At 39.0% G+C, this 22,833-nt stretch overlaps 1 protein-coding gene across 1 annotated transcript in view; it reads left to right on the forward strand.

The window, feature by feature from the left end:
• DNAH14 (dynein axonemal heavy chain 14) overlaps window positions 1–22,833 on the forward strand; it is a 499,447-nt gene that overhangs the window by 461,540 nt on the left and 15,074 nt on the right. Inside the window, exons 82-85 of the mRNA XM_058275282.1 lie at window positions 16,243–16,403; window positions 18,059–18,255; window positions 20,689–20,801; window positions 21,630–21,769. Coding sequence (XP_058131265.1) covers window positions 16,243–16,403; window positions 18,059–18,255; window positions 20,689–20,801; window positions 21,630–21,769 — 611 coding nt within the window. The remainder of the gene's footprint in view (window positions 1–16,242; window positions 16,404–18,058; window positions 18,256–20,688; window positions 20,802–21,629; window positions 21,770–22,833) is intronic.

Genomic DNA, 22,833 nt, shown 5'->3' on the forward strand with positions numbered 1-22,833 from the left:
TGGCTGTGCAAGCAATGGAGCACAGTGGCCTCGTGGCCCAAAACTGCCTCTATGATCTGCAGAAATCTAATATTTTATAACATCGGGGTGCTAATGAATAATTGGGGTGGAGCTGGACACAGGTTCCTTCATTAATAAACATTAAGAGTCTGAACCAGGTGGACTGAGGTACAATAGCAAACTAGGGTCAGTCACAAGGATTTGGGACAGGGGCATAACAGAATGAAGGTCAATTACAAGGAGTTTCATACGAATATTAAACAGAGGAGGCAGACTTCCAGATAGATGGTAGACTAGAAAGACACTGGGCTCTCTTCCCTTCAGAAAAATAGCTAGAGGACTGGCAGAAACAGCCTGAAAAAAGTCTTCTAGGATTGAGGACACCAGGAGAAGGCTGGACACCACCCAGAAGAGAGAGGGACAAAGCAAATAAATCACAGTGGCAAAAATGACCTTAAAGCTGTGGCTTTAAGGTGCCCTCCTCCCTGCTAAAGAAACTTTAGAATTCTCAGGCTCTGGGCGGCTACAAATGAAGGGGGCCTCAAGGATCCATTTCTCCAAGAAAGAGAAGGGAGAAGGACAGAACTTGAGACTGACTCAGCTTTTGACCCACAAACATGGTCTGCTGTGTCCCAGGAGCCCTTCCCAAGTGGGTGGGGACACGGAATGTTTGCCTTGGAGCCAGCTCTGGACTGAACAGATCTGACCCTCTCAGACTCCTTCTCTACTGACCAGGACTGATTGTTGAAAAGACAGAGGGGAGTGTAATTATTTCCTACCCAGGAAAAGGGAGGGGACTGTCAATGAAAGTTGGAGAACTGTCTCTGAGAAAGTTTAAATTACAAGGCTCTTAGCTTCCAAGCAGGACCTTCTGTCACATTGATTAAGTCCATGTTGCAACAAACACACTCCAACCAGGCATTGAACTGAGAGGGTTGCAAAAGTGTGCCATCCATTGACAGAGTGAGGAAGTTTCACATGAGATTAAAAGTAAATAAGAAAGCCTTTTGCCAGCCTTTATAGCTGCCCTCCCCAAGATTCTAGGAAGTGGGTCTGCAACCAATTATTAGGTCCAGAGCCCAGTTTCAAGCAACTAACAGGGGACAATCCTAAAGACCAAGGATGAAAAAAGAATCAAAGAACAACAGTAACACACAACCAAGCACCACTAAATCCCTATGAAAGAGAGAAATCGAGCATCTGAGTAAACTCACCAGCCTAATCAGATGCCTAGATATCAGCAAAAAATTACAAGCCTTACTAAGAAAATGGACACATGGCCCAAGAAAAGGTATATATTAAAACCTCAGAAGAGATGCAGGATTTGAGACAACTAATTAACAAGATGCACACAAATTTCCAAAATCAAATTAATAAGTTGAAAGAAAATATGGCTAAAGAGATAGACAACATCAAAATATATTGAGCAAGCACAAAGAAGAATTTGAAAACCTGAATAGAAAAGAAACAGTTCATGGGAATAAAAGAGATGATAAGTGAAATCAAAGAGACATTAGAGGCACACACCAGACTTGAAAAAATAATAGATGAAAGAATAGGTGATACTGAAGATAGAACAACTGAAATTGAATAGAGAAAAGAAAAGAAAAAACTGAACAGGGACTGAGGGAGTTGAGTGACAAGATGAAACACAACAACATATTATACAAGTCATGCAAGTTCCAGAAGGATAAGAGAAGGGAAAAGGGGCAGAAAGAGTATTTGAGGCAATAATATTTGAAAACTTCCCAACTCTCAAGAAAAAAAATGAACTTACATGCCCAAGAGAGGCAGCATACCCCAATCAGAATAAATCTGAATAGACCTACTCCAAGGCACATACTACTCAGAACGTCAAATGTCAAAGACAAAGAGAAAATTCTGAAAGCAGCAATGGAGAAGCAAACTATTACATACAAGGGACACCCAGTAAGACAGTGCAGATTTCTCATCACAAACCATGAGGGGAGAAGATAGTGGTATGATACAATTAGGATACTGAAAGAATTTCCAGCTGAAAATTCTTTATGCAGCAAAATTGTCCTTTACATATGGAGGTGAGTATAAAAATTCATAAACAAACAGAAACTAAGAGATTTTGTAAAAAAGAATCTACCTTTGTAGGAAATATTAAAGGAAGCCTTATAGCCTGAAAGAAAAAGATAGGAGAAAGAGGCTTGGAGGAAAGTATAGAAGAAAAAATGGCAGAAAGGATAACCAAAAGAGTAAAAAGACAGATGAAAATAAGATATGACATATGGCAACCAAAGAATAAAATGGTGGAAATAAATGCATTTGCCATAATATCATTGAATGTGAGTGGATTAGCTCCCTAATCAAAGACACAGGCTGGCAGAATGGATAGAAAAACATGAACCATCCATATGCTGCTTACAAGAGACTCATCTTAGACCCAAGGATACAAACCAACTGAAAGTGTAAGCTGGAAAAAGATACTGCATGCAAATAGCAACCAGAGAAGAGCAGGGGCAGCTATGCTCATGTCAGGTAAAACAGACTTTAAACACGAAAAAGTTAAAAGAGATACAGAAGGCCATTATATATTAATAAAATGAGACAATCCACCAGGAAGATATAACAGCCATAAATAACTATACACCTAACAAAGGTGCCCCAAAATACATGAGGCAAACTCTGGCAAAACTGAAGGGATAAATAGGCATCTCTACAATAATCATTGGAGATTTCAACACACCATTCACATCATTAAATAGAACAACCAGACAGAAGATCAACAAGGAAACAGAATTCTAGTATTATGATAAATGAATTAGACCTAACAAATGTGTAGAGAACACTGCACCCAAACTTAGTAGGTATACATTCTTCTCAAGTGCCCATGGATCTTTCTCCAGGATAGACCACATGTTAAAGCACAATGCAGCTCTCAATAAATATAAAAAGATTGAAATTATACAAATCACCTTCTCAACAATAGACAGGAAAAGTAAATTAGCAAATGTGTGGAGGCTGAAACAACACACCCCTAAATCATCATCATCATCATCATCATCATCATCATCTTAATAGTAATCTTTTCTGTGTGTACTGATTTTGGTTACCAATGCTATTCCCTTTCCTTTACATCTTTCTATCTTCCATCTTCTGTTGTTGCTCTTACATTCCACCTCTCTTTGTTTAGCCCCCAGTTTTTCTGGCTTTTTATTTCTGACGCCTCTATTCATTTCCTATCTATTCACTCTTTATGTTATTACCCTTTCTTTTCTCTTTCCCTCTCTCCTGATCACACTGGCCTTTTAATTCATACTATATTCTTCTCCACAGTCAGTTTCCTACCTCATTGTAGGTACTCCACTTTTTCATTGTTATACTCTACACAGCTTACATGAGTTTAATATTCATTCTCCTAGGTCTCACATGGTTCTTCTGCCAACATTTACTATGAAAACTACTATTATACTTGTTCTTTTCTTAACTCTTTTGCTTTCCCTGGCCCTAAGTTCTTTCCTTCAAGGGAAATTAGACAACACAAGGAAATAGATAAGAAGAACAAAGTGTCAAAGAGAAGACTTAACACACCCACAAAAACATCACATAAATAAAACCTGAGACTATCAGAGAAGCTAATCAACTGAACAAACACATCAAGATAAAATGATGACCAGACAGCAAAAAAAAATTATAAACCATACCAATAATTAGAAAGACATGGCCCAATCCAATGAACAAACTAAAAACCAGGAAGTAGAGCAGAACATTGAACAGCTAATCAAAGCTCTCCAAATAAATATCATGGACCAACTTAATGAAGTGAAGGAAGAGATCAAGGATATTAAGAAAAAACTTGGAGAGCATACTGAAGACATTTTAAACATACACAAAAGATAACGGATATGATGATGATTAATGGTACAATCCAAGATATCATAAATACACACTCAGCAAATAACAGCAGATTTGAAGAGGCAGAGGAAAGAATTAGTGATGTGGAAGACAGTACATCTGAAATCAAAATCAAACAGATAGTAGAATTGATTAATAAAGAGATAGAAAAAAATCCAGCAGGGACATGGGGATTTGAATGTCAACTAAAAATGCTCAAATGTATACATTATAAGCATCCCAGAAGGAGAAGAAAAGGGAAAAGGAACAGAAGGGGTGTTGGAGGAAATAATGGCTGAAGACTTCTGAAACCTATTGAGGGAGATAGATGTACATTTCCAGGAAGCACAATACAACTCAAACAGTATAAATCCCAACAGGCCTACCCCAGAACATAAACTTGTGAAATTATCCGATGCTGAAGACAAAGAGAAAATACTGAAAGAAGCAAGAGAAAAGAGAACCATCACATACAAGGGAAAATCAGTAAGATTAAGTGCTGATTTCTCATCTGAAACCATGGAGGCAGGAAGGCAGAGATATTACATAGTCAAGGGACTAAAAGAAAAAAATTTCTAGCCAAGAATACTCTACCCAGCAAAGCTGACATTCAAAAAAGATGGAAAGTTCAAAATATTCACAGATAAAGAGAAACTAAGAGTATGCCAATAAGAAACCTGCCCTTCAAGAAATACTAAAGGGAGTTCTACAGGAAGAAAGAAAAAAACAGGAGAGGCAAAGTTGGAGGAGAATGTAAGAACTACTAAAAAGATAAAAAGAAAAAGAAAAACAACATGACACACACAAATCCAAAGAAAATATGGCTAATTTAAGTAATTCCTTGAGAATAACAACACTGAGTGTTAATGGATTAAACTCACCTGTCAAGAGATGCAGATTGGCAGAATGAATAAGGAAATATGACCCATCCATATGCTGTCTATAAGAAACCCACCTTAGACTTAGGGATTCAAGGAGGTTGAAAGTGAATGACTGGAAAACAATCTCACAAGCAAACAATAACCAAAAAAGGGCAGGAGTAGGTATACTATTATTAGACAAAATAGAATTTAAATGCAAAACTATTGTGAGAGACAAAGATGGGCACTATATATTAGTAAAAGGGATAATATTTCAAGAAGAAAGAATAATCAAATATTTATGCACCTAACCAGGGTGCCTCAAAATACATGAGGCAAACACTTGAAGAACTAAGTGGAGGAATAGATGCCTCTACAGTTATACTGGGGGACTTTAATACACCATTAGCACCATTAGATAAACCATCTCAAGAGAAAATCAATAAAGAAAAAAAGACTCTAATTAATATATTAGAGGATCTGGACCTAATAGACATGTAAAGAATAATACAGACAAGTACAGCAGAATGTACATTCTTCTCAAGCACATACAGATCATTCTCCAAGATAAAATGCATACTAGACCACAGAGAAAGTCTCAATGAATTCAGAATGATTAAAATCATACAAAATAATTTCTCTTACCACAGGGGAATGAAGTTGGAAATTAACAAGGGCCAGGGAACCAGATAAGGCACAAAGATATGGAAATTAAGCAACACACTCTTAGACAAACAGTGGGTCAAGGAGGAAATCTCAAAAATCAGTAACTACCTTGAAACTAGTGAAAATGACAACATGACATATCAAAATTTATGGGATTCAGCAAAAGCTGTACTGACAGGAAAATTCATAGCCATAAATTCATACATCAAAAAGAACCAAGAGCTTAAATTGAAGACCTAACTGCAAATGTGGAAGAATTAGTAAAAAAAGCAACAAACAAGCCTTAAAGGAAGAAGAAAGAAAGAACAAAGATCAGAGCAGAACTTAAATGAAAGAGAAAATAAGAAAGCACTAGAAAAAATAAAACAAAGAGCTGGTTCTTTGTGAAGATCAATAAAATTGACAAACCCTTAGCTAGACTAACAAAGAAAAAAAAGAGAGAAGATGCAAATACAAAAATAAGAAATGAGAAAGGGGCTATCATCACTGACCCCATGGAAATAAAGATTATCATAAGAGGATACTTTGAAAAACTATATACCAAAAGAAGGGCAATTTAGAGGAAATGGACAAATTCCTAGAAACACATAAGCAGTCTACATTGATGAAAGAAGAAATTGATTATCTCAACAAACCAATCACAAGTGAAGAGATAGAATCAGTCATTAAAAATCTCCTACCTAAGAAGAGCCTCAAGCCAGATGGCTTCACAGGTGAATTCTACCAAACATTCTGGAAAGAACCACCACCAATCTTGCTTAAACTCTTACAGATAATCAAAATAGAAGGAACATTGCCTAACTCATTCTGTGATGCCAACATTACCCTAATACCAAAGCCAAACAAAGACAACACAAGAAAGGAAAATTACAGAACAATCTCTCTAATGAACCTAGATGCTAAAATCTTCAATGACATACTTGCTAATCATATTCAACAACACATCAAACAAATTATACACCATATCCAAGTGGGTTACATCCTGGAATGCAAGGATGGCTCATCATGAGAAAATCAATCAATGTAATAAAACATATAAACAGATCAAAGGACAAACATATAGATGCAGAAAAAGCATTTGACAAAACACAGAACACTTTCCTGATAAAAACACCACAAAAGATAGGAATAGAAAGAAACCTTCTGAACATGATAAAGAGTATATATGAAAAACCCACAGCTAACATCATTTACAATGGTGAAATCCTAAAATCTTTCCCTCTAATCAGGAACAAGACAAGGATGTCCACTATCACCCCTCCTATTTTACATTGTGTTAGAAGTACTTGCTTGAGCACTGAGGCAAGAAACAGATATAAAAGGCATTGAAATTGGAAAGGAAGAAGTCAAAATTTCACTCTTTGTAGATAACATGATCCAATACATACAAAGCCCTGAAAAATCTACAACAAAGTCTCTAGAACATATAAATGAGTTCAGTAAGTTGCAGGTTATAAGATCAATGTGCAAAAATCAGTAGCATTTCTGTACACCAATAATGAGCAATCTGAGGAGGAAATCTAGAAAAAAATATCATTTCAATAGTAAATTAAAAGATCAAATACTTAGGAATAAATTTAAGGAAAGATGTAAAAGACATGTACACAGAAAACTACATAGCACTGTTTGAGGAAATCAAGAAGATTTGAATAAATGGAAGAATATTTCTTGTTCTGGATAGGAAGACTAAATATCATTAAGATGTCTATCCTACCCAAACTGATCTATAGATTCAATGCAATCCCAATAAAAATCAACGCAGCATTTTTTAATGAACTGGAAAAATGAACCATGAAATTTATTTGGAAGGAAAAAGAGGGCATGAATACCCAAAGACATACAAAAGAAAAATGAAATTGGAGGGATCACCCTACCTGATTTTAAAACATACTACAAAGCTATGTGGTCAAAACAGCATGGCATTGGCACAAGTATAGACATACCGCTCGATGGAACTGAATCAAGAGTTCTGATATAGATCCTCGTATATATAGTCATCTGATATTTCACAAGGCCACTAAACACACTCAACTGGGAAAGAATGACCTCTTCAGCAAATGGTGCTTAGAGAACTGGATATCCATATGCAAAAGAATGAGAGAGGGATACCCTCTTACACATTATACAAAAATCAACTCAAGATGGATCAAAGATCTAAATATAAGAGTCAAGACCATAATGACCTTGGAAGACAATGTAGGGAAGCATCTACAGGACCTTTTTATAGGAAAGGGCTTCATGAACTTCACACACAAGCATGAGCCGTGAAAGAAAAAAATAGATAAATGGGACCTCCTCAAAATTAAAGTCTTTTGTGCCTCAAAGGAGTATATCAAGAAAGTGAAAACACAGCCTACCCAATGGGAGAAAATATTTGGTAACCATATATCTGATATGAACCTAATATCCAACATATATAAAGAAATCCTATATCTGAAAAATAAAAAGACAAACAACCCATTTAAAAAATGGGCAAGAGGTTTGAACTGACAGTTCTCCAAAGACAACAAATGGCTAAAAAGCACATGAAATGATGCTCAACATCACTAGCTATTAGGGAAATGCAAATCCAAACTACAATGAGATACCATCTTACACCCATTAGATTGGAGGCTATTAAAAAAAACAGAGGACTACAAGTGTTGGAGAGGATATGGAGGAATGGGAACCCTCATCTACTGTTGGTGGGAATGTAGAAGGATCCAGTCATTCTGGAGGACAGTTTGGCAGTTCCTCAAAAAACTAGCTATTATTTGCTGTATGACTGAGCAATTCCACTGCTGGTATATACTGAAGAACTGAAAACAAGGACATGAACTGATATATGCACACCAATGTTCATAGCGCCATTATTCACTATTGCCAAAAGTTGGAATCAACCAAATGCCCATCAACAGATAAATAAAATGTGGTATATACATATATACCACAATGAAGGGATAAGATGGGGCATACAGATACTATTGGGTTTGGCTTTGCAGTCTTGAGGGTGACTAGGGTTGGGACGATGGGTAAGATGGTCCAGGGTATTGCAGGGAGGGTTTGGAGCGAGTAAGTCAACCCGGGAGGTTGTCGGGTATGTGGCTGAAACTACAATGTTGAGAAAATTCATTAGAAAATATAATAAGGAGGAGTTACTGGTTTAAGGTGTTTGACAGGGGGCATCTGTCACAGGGTACACCTGGGGCAGGCTTCTATGGGTGTATGAGTGCTCATCTTGTCATAGTGTGTTATATCAGTGGGTTGAGACCCACACAATGAGCGGGAAGGTGTTGTACCCCCATCCTGGGGAGGCCTGATGTTATAAAAAAGAGGGGAGGTTGTCCCTCGAGAGCACAGGTGGCTCCTAATGGGGGAGGACAGACTAGTGTGTCAAGCCCTCAGTATTGTTGCAAGTATCTATGAATCTTGTCCTTAAAGCAGTGAAGCTTGGTTGTCACTGTGGGCCCTGAGGAGAGGGGAAGAGAGGAACTGAATTGTTGGTACCTGGTGGGCAATGAAAGTGTTCTGCATGATCCTGCAGTGATGAACACAGATCATGTTCAATATCTCCAAATATTTATAAAGGTGTATAGTCTAAAATGTAAACCATATGTAAACCATAATGGAACCATGGTTAGTAGCTATGTTTCAATATCTGTACATTAGTTCCAGCAAATGTAACATCCACATGTAAAAAGATCATTGGTCAGGAAGGGGGAAAGGGGGAAAGAGGTTTGATGTTGGGTATATGGGAGTTCCCTATATTCTATATGTGACTTTACTGTGACCTAAAAATTTTGAAGACATGAAAAAAAAAAAGGATGTAGACACTGAGAAAGAAATGAAGAGATTACCTTGTCACTGTACATCCAGGGCAATACCTATACAATGATGAAAGGCAAAATGTCAAAAAATTATTTATTATATTTTTCATTTTTGAATACCCCAATTTATTTTTTACCTTATTTTAGTTTTTCTAAATTATTGTGTATTCTATTTCTAATCTTTAAACCTATCATTACTGTTTCATTTTCCTATTAATTGAATTTGGTAATACATTGAATTTCAATTTTGAGGAAGTCTTGGACAACAGAGGGGTTTAACTGTGGCAAGGGAGGAGCACTGATGTGGGGTGTCATTAATGGGGGATGCAAGAGGGGAAGGGAGTTCGCCTCGGCATGCATATAGGGTATATAGATATGTCCCGCTATTCCTTGGGTATTAACATAGTGGGTAGAGAATCACACAACTGAGGGAGTGCTGAGTTCCCATTCCAGGAACTCTGTCACACTCCCCAGTGGAGCAGCAACAACCCCCCCAAGTACAAAGGCAAAGACCAGTGAAGAAGGATGGTCTAATGATGGGTCCTTGATACTGATGACTATGCTTATGAGCCTGTGTGCTTGAAATTTCAACTAGGCCTAGAGCTGCAGAGTGCTAAGAGTTACCTCCTCAGAGCCTCCATGTTGCTCAAATGTGGCCACTTTCTAAGCTAAACTCAGCATATAAATGCATTACCTTCTCCCAGCATGGAACATCACTCCCAGGGATGAGCTTCCCTGGCACTGGGGAATTACTACCAAGCACCAGCTGGTGATGCAACTGGAAAAAAACCTTGAATAAAAGGGGAAATGTTAAAGACAAATGACAAATGCTAAGAGACTTCAAAATGAGTTGGGAGGTCACCAGAGAGGTTGTGCACATCTCAGCAGGATCTCAGAGACAGCCAAAGTAGATACAACCCCAGGTAGGGGTGCTCCTGAGTGCTACAGAGACACCCAGGTCCTTCAGTCATGACAGGCTCTGGAGTTCAGTGCTTTGCCAGTGGGCCCTACTTTGGAATTTGTGCTGCTGTGTGTGATGGAGTTGGACTCAGATGTGACCTCTCTATGCATGCCTCTTCTGTCACTTTAACTGAACCTGTGGCTGGCACAGGGGTTTGTGTATGTTCAGCAGACTTGAATTATGTGCCATCTGGGTCCTGAGCCTTAGCAGAATTGTGAAACCTACTCTCTGGTTCATTGGACTTACCCAGGTCGGCTAACAGGGAGCTGAGGATGGTCAGCCACCACACCAGGGAACCAAGAGAGTCTATAGCTGCAAGGAGGAGAATTGCATCCATTAGTCATATGGGATCTAAGCCTCCTCTTGATTTAGAGGTGAAATGGTCATCACCATCCCAGGGTTCTCAGGATGGAGAAATAAAATATGGATTAGAGTGGACTTATGGGAATTCTACTATAGAATTATTTGACTCTAGCAATGGAAGAAATCATTTTACTGTTGTGTAGACAGTGGCCATGGGAATTGCTGAAGGCAGGGAGAGGGACAAGAGGTGTGATATTTGGGCATTTTTGGGACTTGGAGTTGGCCTGAATGATATTTCAAGGACAAATGCAGGACATTATATATCCTGCCAGAACCCACTGAATGGACTGGGAGAGAGTGTAAACTACAACATAAACTACAATCCATGCTGTGTAGTGATGCTCCAAAATGTACTCATCAAATGCAATGAATGTACCACAGCAATGAAAGAAGTTGTCGATGCGGGAGGAGTGGATGGTGTGGGAAGTGGGTACATGGCAACCTCATAATTTTTTAATGTAACATTTTGTGTGATCTATGTATCTTTTTTAAAAAAGAATAAAAAAAGAGGAAAAGAATCAGTAATTTTTCTCTGCACTAGTATTAAACAATCTGAGGAGAAAATTGGGGGGAAATTCCTTTTACAAAAGCAACAAAAAAAATTCAAATACCTAAGAGTCAATTTAACCAAAGAAGTACATGATCTATATGAGGAAAATACAAAACAATACTAAAAGAAATTAATGAATACCTAAACAAATGGAAAAGCATTCCATGTTCATGGATTGGAAGACTAAATATAGTGAAGATGTCAATCCTACCCATCTGATTTATAAATTCAATGCAATACCAATCAAAATTCCAAGAGCTTACTTTACAGAAATAGGAAAGGCAATTACCAAATTCATTTGGAAGGGAAAGTGCACCTGAATAGATAAAAGCGTCCTAAAAAAAAAGAGTGACATGGAAGGAATTTCACTGGCTGACCTTGAAACATTACAAAGCTACAGTCATCAAAACAGCAGGTACTGGCATAATGATAGACACATTGATCAATGGAATAGAATTGAGAGTCCTGAAATAAACCCTCACCTCTACAACCAAGTTTTTGACAAAACTACCAAGTCCAGGTTAATAGGACAAAACAGTCTCTTCTACAAATGGTGCTGCAAGAACGGGATATCTATAACCAAAGAATGAAACCTATCTCACTCCCTGTATATAAATCAACTCAAAATGGTTCAATGACCTAAATACAAAAGCCAAGACCATAAAACTACTAGAAGAAAATGAAGGGAAACCTCTTAAAGACCTTGTGGTAGGGTGTGGTTTCTTGGACCTTACACCCAAAGCACATGCAACGAAAGAAAAAATATATAAATGGGATCTGCTCAAAATTAAACACTTTTGCCCCCCACAGGACTTCATCAAAAGGGTGAACAGGCAGCTGATGCAATGGGAGAAAATATTTGGAAATCACGTGTCCAATAAGGGTTTAATTGTCATGGTTTATAAAGAGATGTTACAACTCAACAAGGAAAAGACAAATGACCCTCTTTAAAAATGGGCAGAAGACTTGAACAGACATTTGTCCAAAGAAGAAAACAAATGGCAAAAAAACATGAAGAAGTGTTCAACATCACTAATGATTATTAAAGTACAAATCAAAACTACAATGAGATATCATTTCACACCTATCAGCATGGCCACTATTAAAGAGAACTACAGGGAAGCAGACGTAGCCCAATGGATAGGGTGTCCACCTACCACATGGGAGGTCCACAGTTCAAGCCCCGGGCCTCCTTGACCCATGTGGAGCTGGCCCATGTGCAGTGCTGATGCACAAAAGGAGTGCCCTGCCATGCAGGGGTGTCCCTGACATAGGGGAACCCCATGCACGAGGAGTACGCCCTGAAAGGAGAGCTGCCCAGCACGAAAGAAAGTGCAGCCTGCCTAAGAATGTCACTGCACACACGGAGAGCTGACACAACAAGATGATGCAACAAAAGGAGACACAGATTCCCAGTGCCGCTGATAAGGATAGAAGCGGTCACAGAAGAACACACAGCGAATGGAAATAGAGAGCAAATAACCTGGGGGCGGGGGTGGGGGGGAATAAATAAAAAATCTTTAAAAAAAAGAGAGAACTACAAGTGTTGGAGAGGATGTGGAGAGATAGGAATACTTTTTCACTGTTGGTGGGAATGCAGATTGGTAAGCCACTGTGAAGGACTGTTTGGCAGTTCCTAAAGAATTTGAATATAGACTTGCTATGTGACCCTGCAACACCACTACTGGATATATACCCAGAAGAATTAATAGCAGTGACACAAACACACATCTGCACACTGATGTTCATAGTGTTGTTGTTCAAAATTGCCAAAAGATGGAAACAACCCAGATGTCCTTCAACAGATGAACGGATAAACAATCTGTGTTGTATTCACACAATGGAATATTATGCAACTGTAAGAAGAAATGAAGTCGTGAAGCATATGACAACATGGATGAACCTAGAAGGACATTATGTTGAGTGAAGCAAGCCAGACACAAAAGTGCAAATACTGTATGATTGTGCTACTATGAACTAAATATATTCTGTAACATAGTGTATGATTCCATTTATATAGAATGTAGATATAAATCAATTTATAAAGATGAAATTAGATTAGTGGTTATGTAGGACTGGGGAAGGCATTCTAAGGTGTGTGGAGTCTTTCTTTTTGGAGTAATGAAGTGGTTCTAGAATTTTTTGTGGTAATGAATGCACAACATTGCGATTATATTAAAAGCCATTGATTATACTCTTTGGATAGATCGTGTGGTATGTGAATATATCTCATAAAATTGCAGAATGAATAAACTGTGCAAGAATAGCCAGATATAGCAGCTATGTACAGCAGAGGAAGCAGAGAGACTGAGAGGTCAAGAATTTTCTTGTTTACTTGTTTGTCCATTTTTTGTTTTGTAATATTATTTTTGAAATAATGAAAATGCTCTAATGACTGTAGTAATGAATGCAAAGCTATGTTATATCATATTTCATTGACTGTATACTTTGGATGAATTGTGTGTTTTATTAATATGTACCAATAAAATTGATTTGTTTAAAAAAAACAACAGAGGGTAGAGATACTTAACCATTCCAATAGTAGCTACACAGGGGTGAGGCTAATCCATGAACAAGGGTAAATTCAACCTAGAATTACCATCAAAATAGTGAACAGGGGTAAAGTCAATCTAGAATTACCATCACAAAAGTAAGCATACTCAAGGGGGAGGTTAAGTCTAGAGTAACCATGAACAGGGGTGAGACTACTCTAGCTTCAGTAATTTGAGGTATTAATCTTTTGCTTTTTTATAATATAATTATTAGTTAATTTTTAACCCGTGGTTACAATAATGAGTGAGGGAGTGCGTTGTTGTACCTTCTCTGGTGGAGTTAAATCTGGTTAATATTAAAGCCATATCTCTGCGTGCCTCCTGACATGCAAGCAAGAGTTCCATTGAGTTTTTCTAACATTATAAGGTTCAGTGCAATGCCTCAGATTGGGTTTCTACTGTTGCTGCCTATGTTGAGTATACTTCTGTATCCGAGGCCACATTGCCTCAAAGTCTTATCTATAAATGGAGTAATATTACCTAACTAATCATCGAGGTTGTTGTGAGGTTCAGATGATCTAACATCTCTAATTCAAGGCCTCTTCAGCCTGGACTATGAAATACGGTCGTGTTTGTTAATGCCAGAATACATGTGCCAGCCCTCGGTGAATAAAGCCAAAGAGATCATCTCACTCTTCCCTTCCCCACCAAGTGTGCTCACACTCTCTCTAAACAGGCCCTAGGATGCTCGTTCATGCTTGCTCAGGAAATACGTAACACACACGTACTGCTCCCTCTCTGCCTCTCTCACCATGCCTGGGTTCAAGTCCCAGCTCCAACACTGACTTTGCGAGCGTGGGGAATGCTTTCTGTCCCAGTTTTCTCATCTTTAAATCAGAGAAGGTAATAGTACTTACCTCAGAACCTGTTGGGAGTCCAGTGAGTTCCTTACGCATTTAAGTTCAGCTTTGAAATCTAATTTTTAAATCTACAAGTCTAGCAAATTTTAAGAATCAGTTTTAAAGATCTTTGAATAATGTTTGGTCCCTCCTATAAACTTAAGCATTTTTAAATATATTAATATTCACTATAAATTTAGCATGCTCCAATTGTCAGACCACCAAACTTTCTAAAGTGTATTATAAAACTAATAATTAAACAATAAATCTGGTGAACCTTAAATTCTCTAATATATTATACAAATTTAGCTAACTTTCAACTTAAAATTGCTAATTTAAATCAATTTCTAGTTTTCTGTTTTAAGTTGGGTCACAAGATTGACTGCAAAGCCATTAAGAGGCCCAATTCTCTTAAGCATTACAAATATTTAAAATGCCAACATACGTAGATTCCTTAACACAAAAACATTTTTACTATGGTTTTGATTATATACTTAATTCTATCAACACCTAATTCTAAATCTTCCCAGACAGGAGGAACCAATTTTATCACTTTGCATGATTTTTCAATTTGCCTTTTCAGCTTGCTTGAGATAAACAAATAAATAAACAAAACAAAACAGATTGCAGCCAAAACATGAATTGCTTCTGGCAGCATTGATAGGAGGCCCTGAATACTGCTTATAGTTGCTGTCAAGGTAATAGCTCCGTAACTCACACACCTGGATTCAAATTAAATATTACCTAATATTTCTGTAGACTCATAGGTTGGATTTTAATTTCTTTGGCTCTTAAGATACATGTATATTTTTTCCATCTACCTCTAAAACCTTTGAACCTTGACTTTAAGATCGTATATCACATTCAGTTTAATGTTCTTAGTCATAGTAAATCTTTGTTCTTTAAAAACGAATTTAATTTTTTAAATCTTTTGATCATTTGAACCATTTGAAACCATCTTGGATGTGTTCTACTAAGAATCCCTATTTTAAGATAAAAAAAAGTGTGACAACAAAGTAAGGAAATGTGTTACTTCATGTAATTTGTAAACTGGCTTAGAAGCAGCACTGTTGAACTAAATACATAACTGTAGCTTAGGAGATTACTTACTTTAAAGGACTACATTCATTGGGCTGTGTGAAACCTGGGAGTGGGTTGAAAATTCAGTTCCCACTAGTATATAGAGTAAGAGAAAGAGGGAACTCAAAAGAGATGTGCCCCCTTCCCTGCTCGTGCACTGACAAACAGTCTAAGGCACCCAATCACCTCCCTGCGCCCTGGTCTCCTCATCTTTCAAGACTCAAAGTGTACCTCCAGTTTAGTATTTTATGGTTTTGCTTAATACCATATCGCCGAGGTCTGTACACATGCTGTCTTCCTCTCAGCCCACTGGCAGTGTTCCCTGAGGACCCCTCTGCGCAAATGCAGGGGAATTTGACAAGCAATTGAATGACCTCTCAGTCTATTTAAGTATGCTCTTCCTAGTTGTCTCTTTTTCTTTTCAATCTTGGCACTTCCTTCACACAGATGTGTTCAGATGCTGAATATCTTACCAAAAATTCCCAAGAAAAACTTGGAAATACTAATTTCCTTACAATTGTCTAAAGTACATTGCAGCTCCTCACCTGTGATTGAGATGAACTTCGTGGTCTCTGTAAGACTTTCTGTTTTAGGGTTTCGTGGTTCTGTGATGCTGTGTTTATCTGCGGCTGGGACCCGAAAGGAGGACCCTCCTGGATTAGACAGATCTGTGCTCTCACTCTTCTCAATTTCTTTTGCAGTTGTGAGCAGAATAATGAGAATCTGGTGATGGAAATGTTATCTGACATACTACAGCGGCTGCCACTAACCGTGGAAAAAGAAAAAGGTGCTGGAGCTCCAAGCACATTGAAGAACATCATGTCAAGCCCCATTTGGGTGTCTCTTAATCAAAATATCAAAGGTGAGCATGGGACATGGGTGTCCTCTTCACCCCAAACCCCTTAGAGAAGGCCTTTGATGTCAGGAGGAAAGTATAGTAGAAAGAGGACAAAAAGTACTATAAAGTAAAAAGGCTAAAATGAGATGGAAAGCTAAATTTCCACTCCCTCCTCTCTCCAAGTTGAGGGGGGATGTGTAGAGAAGATATTGCTGTAGTTTTGGAAGGAATGACACCCAGAACAAAAGTGAAGACACAATAAATATAGGAAACCAGCAGTTTTGCTTGGGAGATTCTAAGAGGCCTCTTGATCCTTCTTCTCTCTGCCTCTCTGCCTTCTGGAATAGCATTTTGGGTGGTGAAGTCTAGATGGGTCATCTGATGGCAGCCCCTGGACTTTGAGGAACTAAACGAGAAGAGGAAGCCCTGATTGCCCAAAGTTGGTTCCAGGACCAGCTCTGAGGGGTTAGATTGCTGGACTGTGGCAATTTTTCCATCTAAGTATTTTATTTTATTTTTTTAAAGATTTATTTGTTTATTTCTCTCCCCTTCCCTGTCCTGCCCCCCCCACCCAGTTGTCTGCTCTCTGTGTCCATATGCTGTGTGTTCTTCTGTGTCTGCTTGTATTCTTGTCAGCGGCATCTGGAATCTGTGTGTCTTTTGGTTGCGGCATCGTGTTGTGTCAGCTTTCCGTGTGTGTGGTGCCACACCTGGGCAGGCTGCACTTTTTTTGCCCTGGGCAGCTCTCCTTATGGGGTGTACTCCTTGCACGTGGGGCTCCCCTACACGAGGACACCCCTGCGTGGCACGGCACTGCTTGCGCGCATCAGCACTGCGCATGGGCCAGCTCATCACATGGGTCAAGGAGGCCCAGAGTTTGAACCTTGGACCTCCCATGTGGTAGGTGGATGCTCTATCCATTGAGTCAAATCTGCTTCCCCATCTAAATATTTTAAATCCACATTCTAACCATTTAAAAAAGATTCATTTTGGAACCAAATGTTGAGCAGTAGTCTATCAAAACAGTACCATTATTGAGTCTAGACCAAGAGTCGGCAAACTATGGTTTATGGACCCAGTCCAGCCCACTGTTGGTTTTTGTACAGGCTGCAAGCTCAAATAGGTTTTACTTTTTGTTGTTTTTTTTGCTTAAAAAACAACCAACTTTATTTAACAAAGGACAAAAACAAAAGTTATTTACAATAGGTTTTTTCACAAATAATTCCACTGGACAACTGTGCTTCTCCTCCAGGTTTATCTCACAACCAAATCAAGTAGAGGTTGCCCGGTCAGCTACCCCATTTCACACAAGAGGGGGCGCCACCTAGAATTGTGCAGCATGGCCCCCACCCACCACCTGACTGCTCAGCGCCCTGTGGGAAGGGAAGTCCTACCCCAGCCCAATACACTTAGAGACCCTGCTACAAGCAGCTGTAAGAGCCCACCAGACCTGTTCACATTCTTTAACAGTTGAAAAAAAAAGAATGTTATGTGACACATGAACATTATATGAAATCCAAATTTCAGTGCCCATAAATAACATTCATTTATGCAGTATCTTGTGGCTAATATGGCAGCATGGATTAGTTATGACAGAGTCCATCTGACCTAAAATACTTATTATCTATCCTTTTACAGAAAATGTTTACTGACAGTTTTATCTCTTCTCTTAAATTTAGGGTATGATCCCCTTATCCATTGTGTCTTGCTAACCTTTTTGAGCCAAGAAATTGAACGATTTGATAAGTTATTATTTGTTATACATAAATCTTTAAAAGATCTTCAATTTGCTATAAAAGGAGAGATCATTCTCACCCAAGAACTAGAAGAAATTTATAACTCTTTTCTTGATAGGAGAGTTCCGACATTGTGGCAGGTAAGAAATGCTTGATTGAAATAAGTATTCAAATTTAAGAAAACGGTTAAGTATAGAATTCATTTACATGATGAAATATTATATAATTATTAAAACCTGCAGATGCTGATATATTTTTGGTGTATTTACTAATACAACCTTTTAGAGAGCAATGTGGCAATTCCACTTAAATAAATATATCTATTAATAGGAGTCTAGCTAGACAAATTATGATACATCCAAAAAAATGAGGTATGTGCTGATATAGAAGGATCTCCAAGATATATTGTTAAACAAAAGAATTTCAGAAAAACAGATCATTTTTAAAGGTTATAAAAACATATACACTTATATAAAGCCATATATGCTTACATAAAACATGTTTACATATGTACAGATATGTTTAGAAAAACACATATATGCTTTAGATTCGAGAACCCCAAATAGAAGTTTTGGAAGAAAACACAAAAATCTGTTAATGATAGTTGCCAGATGGAGACTTGAGGGTGCTGTGGTTTTTTTTAAAAAAAGCTTTATTTTTACATTTTGTTATATCTTGTATCAATTTTTAATTTTACCATATTAATTTTTTAAATATTTATTTATTTATGTCCCCCCCCCCATTGTTTGTGCTCACTGCCTCTCATCTTCTTTTTAGGAGGCACTGAACCTGGGGCCTCCATGTGGGAGGGAGATGCCAGATCACTTGAGCCACCTCTGCTCCCAAACATATTAATATTTTTCTAGTATAAAACTGCAAATGGTTACAGAGAATGTATAAGCTTCTTTTTGCAGAAATTAAAGATTAGGTCCTTTGGACCATCTTCTCACTGAAAGTGGGTATTGGAGATGAGAGCCAAAGGGTACACGGTTTCTTTCTGGGATGGTGAAGATGTTCTAAAATTGCTTATATGATGGTTGCACAACCTTGTGAGTATACCATAAACCATTGAGTTGTACACTTTAAAGGTGTGAATTTTATGGTATGTGAATTATACTCTCAAGATATTTTTTTAAAAAACTATGTAGTAAACATGAAGAGAAGTTAGAGAAAGTAATGACAATTATAATTCTTTAAAACTGAATAAAAACTGAGTGAACAACTGAAATGTAAAGTCTACAGACTTCAAATATTTAGAATCATAGGATTTCAGAGCTTAAAAGGACCTTAGGAATCCTCTACAGATATGGTAGTTTTACAGATAGGGTAACTAAGAAGCAAAGAGGCTGTGTGACTTGCTAAGAAAGCTAATCCAAGAAGGAGCTGAAACACTTAAGTGCAGTTAGGTTGAAAGAACAGGGCACAGTTGGGCTACTCTAAGTATGGTTACATATGGGAAACATGCTCCTAAGGAAATGACAAGAGCTAAGATCAGCCAGGTCAACACGTCCAACTTGCATAATTAGACAGATAGGAGCACCATTTAGATATGGTGGGCAGAAAGAGATGCTGTTTGGGGAACAGATGATGACATCCCGTTTAAGACGTGGGAAGTCTGTGAAGCTAGAGGGGCTTCCAGCTGGAGCTACTGAAGAGCAGTTGGATGAGAGTGCAGCCTGGAGAGCAAACTTCAGGGATCTTCTGCCCAGACAAAGTAGCAGAAACCACGGCCCTGGGATAGACCTGGAAAAGAGAAGGTAAAACTGGAAGAGGGAGAGAGAACTAAAGGAGCAACAACAACGGGAAGGGGAGGGCAGGAGAAGAGGAGCCAATGGAGGAGACATAAAAAACGTAGTCAGAGAATTAAAGAGGAAGCTACAATGGAGTGTGATCAAGAAACAGTTTTCAAGGGAGAAAGTAATATGTTCAAAAGCTGCAGAAAATACAAGTCAAGACAGTTTTAAAAGAAATCTCATAATATGTACACCACACACACATATCTTAAAAAAAAGAAAAGAAAAGTAAAGCATACTAATAAACAAAGAGATGGAGAATGGAAAGCTGAAGCTATGGAAGAGGAATTACTGCAAGGGAGACTGTGCACAGCACAGAGACGGGTCAGCCTTCCTCTGCAGTGGAAGAAAGAGTGAACAGTGAGGAATGGGGATCCATAGCCCTCTGTACCGTGGAGACCAGGAGGTTGAAATATCTCATACTAATGGCATGCGAAGGTGCGGTAATATGCCAAGAGAGGAGTTTACAAAGAGGGGGTGGGGTGGGCTGGGGTGATTAAAGGAGTTTTAAAGTGATAAAAGTCTTTAGCAAGGATGGAAACTTCCATTCAAGTATTTCAGCCAAAGCATTGTTAAGATAATGCTGTTTGCCTTGGTAATATTAATGATTTTCAGATTTCCCATTTATGTACTTTTGGTTGGGAAATGACATCCTTCTACCCAGCTATTTCTCCCTGGCAATTGAATCTGTTACCTAAGTTTGCAGATATGTTCCTAATAACCCCAAAGACAAATCTAAAAAGAAAAAAAAATGATGTGCCTGTCTCAATTTCCCAACAGAAATACTCCTACAAGTCATGTAAGCCTCTGAGTTCCTGGATTAATGATCTCATCCAGCGATTGAATTTCTTCAATACTTGGGCTAAAATGGCTTACACTGCGATTCATCATCGGTATGGATGGAAGCCACTTTACATTTCTTCCTTATGTTTGCTTAGAGCTTAATAACTTATGATCTAGTTTTACATGCTTGGCCTCTTTGGGTTCTCGCAGTAACTTGTGAATTAATCAAGGGAGATTCTTTTCTTCAGTTGAGGGTGAAGAAAGGGAGATCTAAGAAGTTGAGAGTCTCTTTCAAGGTCACTCTGCTCTAAGTGACGGATAGGACTAGAACCTAGTACATTTCTCTTTCCACTATTCTGTATTGTGTCCTGAGAAACTAGCAGGGGGAAATGTGAAAGTAAGAAAGAATTGGTTACATATAATGTTTTGTAGGATGTACTGGAGATTGAACCCACAACCTTGTACATGGGAGGCGGGTGCTCAGCCACTGAGCTACATCCACTTCCAGTTACATATAATTTTTAAATGGGATTTTAGACATAATACAAAATAGCTTGAGAGCATGAGAGTAGTTAACATTTGAGTGCCTCAGTGCAGACTTCTGGCCCACATTTCTCTATATATATTTTTAGAGAACTCAAATATTCAAAAAGGATATACAGGATTCAGCAAGGCCCAGAGGATTTTCTGCTATAGTAACGGTGGTCCTTGTTACCCATGTCCATTGCCTTCCCGTGTTTCACGGTTTCCCATCTTTCCTCACAAACGTTAAAATCGTTTCCATTAAAGCGCAGGGCAAGAGTCTTGGGTTGAAGGAGAGATTGAGATGAAAAGACAAGGAAGGCTATTGAAAGGGACTGGAGGAAATGGCCCAGGTCATCGGGCGGTGCCATTACTGTGCTGTTAGCCATCCCAACCTGCGGTCTACCTTCCAATAGGTACATGAGATTGCTCACGGCTTGGAAGCAGTCTTTTCCGTCAGCTAGCCGAAAGTCCAAAGACCTGGCTGGCACAAACAGTGAGCTCTTTGAAGGATTTCCTGCAAGGTACTGGCTCCCGGCCTTCTTCTTTCCGCAAGGTGAGCATTAGAACCAGGACCATCCCCACTGGCCCAGCCGAGTCTGTGCGCCGACCTCTTCGCGTCACCTCTGTCCCTTCCTCCCCTTAGTGCACAGGGCCTCACCCTCATGCATGCACGGAAGAGTCGCTTCTCCCATCCCCACTCCCCCTCCCCCTCCCCCTCATATACCAAAATGGACCCATCCTTGTCGACACCTCCTGTGCCAGGGCAGGCGGCTCCTGGCCCGTCTCCAGGCCGTTGATTCTAGGTGTCCAGGCCTGATGCTGGGCCCCTCACAGAAGCCACTGCGGCTTTTAACAGGGGGCGCCTGGATATGGGCACCTTGCCAAAGAAGCTGATTCTGTGCTTCATTTCCATTCATTTATTCATTGAGCAAGAACGAATGAATGAATGTGTGCTGGGAGCTGGGCCCTGCCTGGTCAGCACAGATGTCCAGCAGCAAAGACACATCCAACAAGACTGTGTTGCACTATGTGGAGAGGTGGAATGAGGGTTAGAAAGGGGCACTGCTTGACTGTAAGCTCCACATGGGCAGGAATCAGGGGTGATTTTACTCCCTATTGTATCCCCAGCACCAAAAAAGCTCTTGAAAAATATATGAAGAATAAGTGAGTGAATACATTTCTGAATGAATACATGAATATTTATCTTCATATTTTTATATATTTATTTTTATATTCATCCATATATACAAGACAGGAGGACCTAAGCTAAGGGCTGGGGTGGGGGGTGGGGGGGGACACTAAGGAAATGGCCTCTAAAATGAGACTTGAAGCACGCTCCCATCCCACATCATCAGGTCGGGATGGAGGGAGGGGTGGGAGTGGGGAGGGGCCCGTCCATCGGGAGAGGGGCCCGTCCATTGGGTGATGGAGGTCAGGGGCTATTCTGAGGACCGTGCGTACTTGAAGTCATTTCATTCTCAGGGCCATCTTCTGAGGTTGTTACTGTTATCATCCCGATTCTCAGAAAGGAAAACTTTGGCCCAGAGAGGTTAAGTCATTTGCCCAAAGTCATACAACTAGTAAATGACTGAGGCTAGATTTGAGCTCAGCTTGTCT

Source organism: Dasypus novemcinctus, chromosome 13 (assembly GCF_030445035.2).
Source record: "Dasypus novemcinctus isolate mDasNov1 chromosome 13, mDasNov1.1.hap2, whole genome shotgun sequence".
NCBI lineage: Eukaryota > Metazoa > Chordata > Mammalia > Cingulata > Dasypodidae > Dasypus > Dasypus novemcinctus.